The sequence below is a fragment of the Miscanthus floridulus genome, chromosome 4 (assembly GCF_019320115.1).
Source record: "Miscanthus floridulus cultivar M001 chromosome 4, ASM1932011v1, whole genome shotgun sequence".
Taxonomy (NCBI): domain Eukaryota; kingdom Viridiplantae; phylum Streptophyta; class Magnoliopsida; order Poales; family Poaceae; genus Miscanthus; species Miscanthus floridulus.
The window spans coordinates 4,887,092-4,896,536 of NC_089583.1; the positions used below are offsets into that span (position 1 = coordinate 4,887,092).

The following is a 9,445-nucleotide window of genomic DNA, read 5'->3' on the forward strand; positions in this document are numbered from 1 at the left end:
CGCACGGTACAGAGCTGATTGACGAAGATGACGATGAGTGGCGGCGCTGCAGCCAGCATCGTGCCAAAGCTGAAGAAGGTGTGTATGTGTCACCGGGCTTTGCTCGCCGCCGGCAGCCTGATGACGCTGCTGCTCCTCGCGTGCTTCGTCCTCCGCCGGGATAGCGCGTCGTCAGTGGCCTGGCTGCAGATCGACGTCGCCAAGGTCACAGGCATGAACAATGGAACAGCAGGTAAGTACGGTCCTCCCTCGTATGCATGTGAGCACTGTTGCATATCGACAAAACTAAGCTACGTCACCTGCCTCCAGGGCTTACGACGAACGCTCCTCATGGTCGTGACGACCTCCTCGGCGGGCTTCTGCCGGCGGGCATGGACCGGCGATCGTGCCGGAGCTGGTACGAGTCGTGGCGGTACTACAAGCACTTCCCGTACGCGGCGTCGCCGTACCTCCAGCGCAAGCTGCGCGCCTACGAAGCTCGGCACCGGCGGTGCGCCCCCGGCACGCCACTCTACGCCAAGTCCTTGGAGCAGCTCCGGTCCGGCCGCAGCGCCGACGGCATGGAGTGCACCTACGTCGTGTGGCTCCCCTTCGACGGCCTCGGCAACCGCATGCTGTCCATGGTGAGCGCCTTCCTCTACGCGCTGCTCACCGACCGCATCTTCCTCGCCGCCTTGCCGCCGGACTCGGCTGACCTCTTCTGCGAGCCGTTCCCGGGCACGACGTGGCGGCTCCCGGTGGACCACGACTTCCCCATCAAAGACCTGGTCCCGCGGGGGCAGCACATCGACAAGTCGTACACGAGGCTCCTCGACGCCAAGGTGGTCGGCCCGGACGCGAACGCGACGGCGGGCGTGCCGGCGTACGTGTACCTGAGCATGGGGTGGCAGCTCAAGGACCCGCTCTTCTTCTGCGGTGAGCACCAGCTCGTGCTTGCCAAGGTCAACTGGCTGCTGCTGTACAGCGACCTCTACTTCGCGCAGTCGCTGTACGCGGTGGCCGAGTTCCAGGACGAGCTCCGGCGACTGTTCCCGGCAAAGGAGAGCGTGAGCCACCTCCTGTCCCGGTACCTCTTCCACCCGACCAACCCCGTGTGGAGTCTGACCACCAGGTACTACCGATCGTACCTGGCTTCGGCGAAGCGGAGGATCGGTGTGCAGATCAGGATGTTCAGTTACGGCTCCATCCCCGCCGACGACATGTACACCCAGATCCTCGCATGCTCGCGACAGGAGCACATACTGCCGGAGACCGCCGGCGGCGGCGGCGGTGGCGGCGGCGGTGCTAGTGACAATGGCGTGCTGGCAACGAGGAGCGACGACAATGTCGATGGCTCCAACTCCACGGCCATCTTGGTGGCGTCTCTGTACGCGGACTACTACGAGAGGTTGAGGTCGAGGTACTATGAGCACGCGGCGAAGGGCGGCGAGACGGTGGCCGTGTTCCAGCCGTCGCACGAGGAGCGGCAGGCGACAGACAACTTGGCGCACAACCAGAGAGCGCTCGCGGAGATCTACTTGCTCAGCTTCTCTGAGGAGCTTCTCACATCGGGGAGGTCCACGTTCGGGTACGTCAGCAGCAACCTCGCTGGCGTTCGGCCGACGATCTTGCTCACCGCGTATGGCCACAAGGTTCCCGAGCCGCCGTGCCGGCGGGCCGTGTCCATGGAGCCGTGCAACCTCACGCCGCCCCTGGGTGTGGAGTGCCGGGGCAAGCCCGTAGACAAGGAGGACCTGGCACGCCACCTCAGAGTATGCGAGGATTCCAATGACTCAGTCAAGTTTTTTGACTAACCAATCCGATACTAACTTCATTTCCTTAAACATTTATTAATTTATTGTTAACGCGCACCTCTAAAATTATTCTTAGTCGTTGTAAGAATCTATGTATGATACCAGAAAAAAGGTGAACTACCTAGGTATTCTAAAACTAATATAATCGATCAGCCTCATCTAGGAACGATGGATACGATATCCAATTCCAATACGTATTGAATCTCGTCCTACGTATCTCATATGACCTGCGTTGATACAAATTATAATGATGATACAAGGTCCAATTTCTATATGTATTACGTTCCGTTGCAACACACGGGTATAGTTACTTCTATATTAAAGGGCCAAAATGTCTTCACTATATTTTGGTTTTGGCTTCTCTCTAACTACTCAGTGGCTTTTTTTGGTCGGGCCCTCTCTTTAACTACTCTGTGGCATCACTCTCTTCTGTCTATTGTCCCTCATACACCATTCTCGGTTTGAGTCACTCTCCTCCGTCTGCAAATTTCTTCCCCATTTTTGTCTGCAAAATCTTTGTTAGGAAAACATGTAGACTATAGTAGTGGCCACAAGTGCACAACTACAACGTTGAAGGTGGACAAACTAACTATTATGTGTGTCTATAGGCGCTTCAAAGTTGTCATCAACTCATCATATGTTACTATCAAGCACACCAACTTATGTGAGGAGTGAGGAGTGAGGGAGAGCAGATAATGACCCATTGCAATGCACGGGTACTTTTGCTAAGTTTATCGTTAACACGCATCTCTCAAATTATTCTTAGCCGTTGTAAGAACCCATGTATGATACGATGAAAAGATGAACTACCTAGGGTTTCTAAAACTAATAATCGATCAACCTCATCTCGGCAAGATAAATTAAATCATTTTTTATCTAAGGCTAGTTTCAGTGAATGCGCAAAAGATTTGGTTATTTTTTTATTACGGTACAAGAGTTTAAACACAACGCCACGCTTCAAACGAGCGCCCTAGGAGGTCTAGAAGTAGCGGCGCAAGGCCCGACCGCCCTAGTGGACTGATACAAGTTATGAAAAATGCTGCTAAGATAACTATTAGCTGTTATTATCTGATTTGATCCAACTAATGAGATAATTATTATCTAGAGCAATTACCTATTTTATAAGTTACACCTGTTTGGATGCAAAAGAGATAACTTTTAGCCGATAGCTATTATCTATAGGGATACAAACAGGGCCTAAGCATTAACCAAGTCATATCATTCACAGCGAAAACATAAAGGGCGACTTGTTCTTGCTGTTCCTGAACTTGCTTCTGGGTCCATGCATGTTCCGAACAAAGTTGACTTTGATCTGAAGGAAAGAATTCCGATCCGGTTCAAATTAAATCAGCGTGCGTCTCACGAACCTTCATTCACGATTAAAAATTGATGGTCGCCGATCGCGTGAGACATAAACAAAAAGGAGATATATGAAAATGCGACCGAGCTGGCGAGCTCCGTCAAACGAGTAAACAAGGTTAATTATTACCACCGAGATGGAGAGATATACGCGTTGCCTGCGTTTTGTAATCAGAAGACACGTACGCACATGTGGGTGCTGGGTGCACAACTGACAGTATGACATGCATCAGAGCTGCATTGAAACTAGCATTATGCATCATCGAACATCGGCATCATGGGATTAGTTAATAATCTATAGCTGATTTGGTCATCACGTCTGATGTTAATCCGGCCATCATCATGAAAGGAAAACAAAATGGCCAAGTCAATAGTGTCCTCTTCGTTCCTGAAGTACGTACTAACTAGTAGCTCCATCGGCCGCGGTCATAGAAAATGGTTCGGGACAGATTCTTAGAACAAGACCAAAAAAAAATTTGCTTCAACGGCTAGCACACAATACTACATAGTGCTCTGCCACTACTTTGCATTGCGAGATAGCCGCGCTTTTATTTATTTCCATCCACGTCCCCGCGTGTGGCTCCTTCCGTCTAGGGTAACAATATAATACAGTACTAGATGTAGACGCTCACAAATAACTTTAAGACCTTGTTTGAATGCGTATGTATTCATCTCAATCCACATATGTTCAAGTGAATTGGAGTGGAATTAAACTAAATTTCATTCCATTCAACTCCAACACATGGATTGAGATGAATATACATGTATCAAAACAAAGCCTAAGAGGAGTTGGGTGTCGAGATTGATGCAATTGCAATAACTACATACGTCTCTATTAAACATCTACCACCGTAGAGCATCTTCATCATATATCTATTTAATCTCCTATACCTAAAAGGTACGGTAGTATTTTATGAGACGAAGGAGCTGCATCAAACCTCCTCTCTAGTCATCTATCCCATAACTACACATGACACGAGCCTCTTTTGGCCAATTCATTTCAGCCTGAGTTCTTTAACCTTTAGGCGAATGACTGCAGGAGTACAGGACGACCGTCTGGAGTACACGTTGCAAAAGATGCTGTGGCAAGGCGGTACCGAAACCAAGAAACGGAAGATTCCAGCCGGAACGAGCGGAACTAGCCGACTTCAGTTTGCAAGCATCGTACATAACAACTTACGTGAAACTTCCTCAATTTTTTATCACAACCTCCACATATGATATCTTGACATCTTGACAAGTTTCATGATTTTCGGACTTCGTTTGCTTTTTATAGAATTTAGAAACAACTCGACCGCAAGTTCGTGGTCATGTTTCGTGAACAAGATGTTCGAAATTGGTGGTCTGTTTCCTGGATACAGCCTCACATTATACTAAATAACATGAATATCATTTTTTTCATTCATTTTTTTCATTATTCGAATGACTAGCGGTTATAATTTGAATTATCTAAGAAAATTCAATTAAATAAAATAAATGAAAGAAATATAGAAAAAGTCCGAGAAATGTGCCACATTGGAACATGGAGTATCAGGTATTGTCTGAGGACTGCAGAAAAAGTTTGGAGGTCAAAAGTGAAAAAAATATGGTTTCTCGAGTGTCAAAAAATGACACTCGGTAAAGGAACCTCTTTGCCGAGTGTCAGGAGAAGACACTCAGCAAAGAAGTCTCTTTGCCGAGTGTTAGGACCTATGGCACTCTGGCACTCGGCAAAGAGGGGATTTAACCTCCTGGCCCAGCCGACCCACACACCGCACGCACGCCCGCGCCAGTGCCGCCACCGTCGCCCGCGCCCCCTGTGGCAGTGCCGCCGTGCCAGCCCCGCAGCAGCCCCCGCCCACGTCGCCACACTAGGCCCGACCCAGGCCGCTGCGCCAGCCCCACCGCCACCGCCCTCGCCCGCATCGCCCCCTGCGCCGCGCCGCCGGAGGAGGAGGAGAAAGAGAGGAGGAGGAGGAGAGGAGGAGAGGAGGAAGGAGGAAGAGAAGGAGGAGGAGGAAGAAGGAGGAAGGAGGAAGAAGAAGAAGGAGGCGCCAGCCCCGCCGCTGCCCCCGCCCGCACCTGTGCCGTCCCCGGCACTTCCCTAGCCGTTGCCTTGTCCACCGGCACCCTGGCCCCTTCACCACCGCTGCCCTACGACGCCCACTAGGTATGCCCTACCGTCGTCGTCGTCGTAGTATTACTAGTAGTTACGGTAGTAGTAGTGGTAGAGTAGCAGTGGTGGTAGTCGTAGGAGTGGTTGTGACATTGTTATATATATATGTGGTTGGATATAATCTTGTGCATGTCGGCCATCGTGTCGTTGGTTTTCTTGCAAATTTTGAAAACCTCACCGTATAGGGGAGGTGCTGCCGAAATTTTGTATTGACAGTTTTATGTTTCTTTTTTTGTAGAGAAGAGCCCGTCGGAGCGGAGCCAGAGTACCTCGGTGACCCCGATCGCCTTCCTCGCCACTACGGGTCTGCCTGCATTGCGTCACCTCGCTACTGCACTAACCCACCACGGCCCCGCTAGCCTGACTCCACCGCCACCCAGGTATAACCCCTCTTTCCGTATCATGGTCGTAGATCATGTAACCCAATTAGGCATCTCCCGTTCGAAAGAGATACAGTTGGAAATATGCAGATATTTCCATATCTAAAACCGTATCTTTTTTTAATTGTCCATGTTTTTTGGACAGCCCGCAGATGCATAGGTGGGGTTAGTTTCCATGGTCTGCTCCGATCCGAGATAGAGTTTCGGCATCATCTCCCTGTTGTTCTCCAGATACACACTCTCCCTGACAGGACATGTATTTGGAGAACAGCGGGGAGGTACTACCGAAATTCTATCTTGGATAGGAGTAGAGCATGGAAACTAACCCCACATACGCATCCTCGCGTGGGATTAGGACCTATCCTCACCTATTAGATAGTAGGAACATCATGTAGATGCAATTGATGTTTGTATTACTTGTCGCTATATATGTTAGAGGATGGAGGACCATGAGTGGATGTACACGGGCCGCGCAAGTCAGGGTTAGGTCACCAATGAATGGATCAACAAGACCGATGCTTTCTTGGAACGAGCATTTGGCGTGGCTGCTAAAGGAGCGAGTAAAATTTGTTGTCCCTGCAGCAAATGTGCAAACAGGAAAATACAAACGAAGAAGGTCATGGGGAAACATCTTTGGAAGAATGGATTTACGGCAGACTATACCCGGTGGGTCTACCATGGTGAAGCCGATCGTATGAGAGAGGAGGTGGTGAGACCACGCGTCGAGGATTATGATGCTGATGCGGGGGTAGCAGACATGTTAAATGACTATCACGAGGCACAGTTCGCTGAAGGACGTATGGAGGAGGAGCCAGAGGCAACCGCAAAGGCGTTCTACGATATGTTTGCCGCGGCACAGAAACCCCGTCACGGCCAGACAAAGGTTTCTCAACTGGATGCCATTGGACGCATAATGGTATTAAAGTCCCAGTATAGCCTAAGTCGAGACGCCTTCGATGGTATGTTGACAGTTATTGGTAGCCTCCTTCCGGAGGGTCACCTTCTGCCAAAGAGCATGCACGAGTCACAGAAACTCCTTCGTGCACTTAAGATGCCGTATGAGCAGATACATGCTTGTCTGAAGGGGTGCGTCCTATTTAGGAAAGAATATGTGGAAGCAAAGTATTGTCCAAAGTATAAATCCTCTAGGTTCCTGGAGGTAGATTCTGGTGATGGCCAGAAGAGACAGCTTAACATTCCCGTGACAATCCTATGGCACCTTCCGTTCATACCGAGGATCCAACGGCTATACATGACCAAGGAATCCGCGAAATAGATGACATGGCACAAAAATGGCAAACGATACAATCCTGCTAGGATGGTACATGCATCCGATGGTGAAGCATGGACCCACTTTGATGGCATTCATCATGAGAAAGCTAAAGAGGCTCGTAATGTACGTGTTGCACTAGCAACAGATGGGTTCAATCCTTATGTAATTACGTTTTGTTTATTTTGCATCTATTTCTAAGTACTTATTGTTTATCTGTGCTTATTGGTTTACTCTTTTTAATTGCAGGTGATTGAACAAAGATGGTGGGTGGTGGGATGAGGAAGCTAACGTCCTTGTACCGAATGACAAGGACCACTGCACCGGGGGAGAGTAGGAGTAGGAGGAGGAGGAGCCGTAGGAGGGAGTCGTCGCCTACCGCCCCGTCGCGTGAGGAGGAGAAGGAGTAGGTGCCCCAGGAGGACGCCGAGGAGGCGCAGGAGGACGCGCAAGAGGACGATGAGGATGAGGTGACAACGGGGGGTTCCGCTTCCTCTAGTTCGTCGAGCATCTACTTGCGAGGTCCTGCGAGCCTCCCTCAGTGACCGATACCTCGTGAGAGACGTCCGCTGATTCGACCCGAGGGGGAAAAGTAAGTAACTTTAGATGTTATCACTACTTTATATGATATGTTGAAAATCAAAATAGAAATTAATAATTTTTCTTAATCACTTGTGCAAGAACTGGACGATTGTGGTGAGTGGAGGTGGTCACACACGCCAAGTTAATGGCATCCTTGGTCTTCTGTGCAAGGAGCACTTCCCTGGCCTAGTTGAGTACGCCGAAGTGACAGGGCCGGACTACTCGTTTGACCACAACGCTGCCGCCCCTGATGCTGCAGATCAGGCCCATAGGGTATTCAACAAGGCGGAGCGGGTGAAGCAAGAGCTATGGGTAAGTCTTCCTCACACTACATTGCTCAATACATTCTTGAAATAATGAATGAATACATCATGTTTGTATGCCGAATTTCTTTAGATGCCATGATGCACATGAGGCCAGGGCGGATGCGATGGCTACCAAATGCTGCAAAAAACTCATCATGGACATGCATTACGAGGCGCGTATCTAGGCCGTCGTAACTTACCACGGGACCATCCTTGGAACGAAGGTCACCAAAAGGGACGCAAGATCCATGATGTTGACCCAGGACCAGTACCTGCAGGTAAATATAGAACATTAATACTGATTCCTTTTGAGATTAAGTAGGCTTAATTTCATCTTCTAATATGTCATGTACTTGATGGCCTGTAGATGATTCCTTATTGGTGCGCCGTGCATCCCTAGTGCTAGGAACAGATGGTGGACAGGTGGTGCTCACGCGAGTCAGAGGAGACGCACAACTTGTGCCGAGAGCGGTGTTTGATTCTGCCAGGTGTAGCACACCATCAAGGTAGCCGCAGCCTTAGCGGATACGCAGAAACATGGGTACACAAATTCATTTATTTATTCTAACGCTCAATTCTGCATGATTTCTAATCATCTTGAATTTTTTCTCGCAGTCGGCGTCACATGGTGGCCAGCCTTGCTCCATCTTCAAGGCATTGGTATGGCCCACAAGGGCAAGGCAACGTCAGACATCGGCTACAACCCGGAGGACGGGCCCGAGGCGTACAGCAATGCGACCGTCCACAACCGCCTCAGTAAGTACACATCGATGGCAAGGGAGGTCCATGGGTTAGAGTACGATCCAAGCACCGATGACCTTGATGGAGAAGTCGTCATGAGGGTGGGAGGAGGCAAGAAGCATGGGCGGTATTAGATTGGTGACAGCGCAATCGACTCGGCCGCTACTCCCAGTCTCTCCCAGATTCGAGCAAGCAGCACGAGCAAGAGCCCGGCCATACGACCTCGGTAGGACACTTCACACCACCGGGTGGAGGCACTCGAGGTTATTCCTGGTTTATTCGTCGTTCATTGGTTTTTTCATACCTTTCCTTTGTATTATTGTAACATTGGGGGTGAATATATTGTAGGCCCAGCTGGAACAAGAGAGGAGGATACGGGAGCAGATGCAGGCAAAGATGGAGAGGGTGGAGGCCGAGTAGGAGGCCGAGCAGCGGAGGATGGCGGAGATTCTTCAGTACATGCAAAGTCTTGGGGCCACTACGGTTGTAGCTCCGCCACCTTCGCTATTCGCTCCACCTCCACCTCCACCTCCTCACTATTCTACTCCTGTGAGTATAAATGTTTTAGTTTGTATGTTCATGCTTATGGTCAAACCTAGTGGAGTATGAAAGTTGTATTCATGTATGGTATATATTTATCTTGTCTCACACATGCAATCTCTTCTCCTTTGTGTAGAATCAATCGGCGGCATCGAACGATCCTCATGCTTCAGCGAATTCTTCACCAAATCAGTGACGATACTTGTGGTTGTTAATGATACTTCTATTTGCAATTGTGGTTGACGATGATGGAGCACTTGGATTGCTTGTGAACTTTTTTGTGATATATTGTGAGACACGTGATGTTTGTGATATATATG

General features: G+C 49.5%; 1 protein-coding gene across 1 annotated transcript; it reads left to right on the forward strand.

Moving 5' to 3' along the window:
• The first annotated feature begins 27 nt into the window (after positions 1-27).
• Positions 28-1,793, forward strand: LOC136547947 (probable fucosyltransferase 8). Its single transcript, XM_066539625.1, has 2 exons — positions 28-232; positions 310-1,793. Exons 1-2 carry the CDS (start codon positions 28-30, stop codon positions 1,791-1,793), a joined length of 1,689 nt encoding a protein of 562 aa, XP_066395722.1.
• Positions 1,794-9,445: the final 7,652 nt, after the last annotated feature.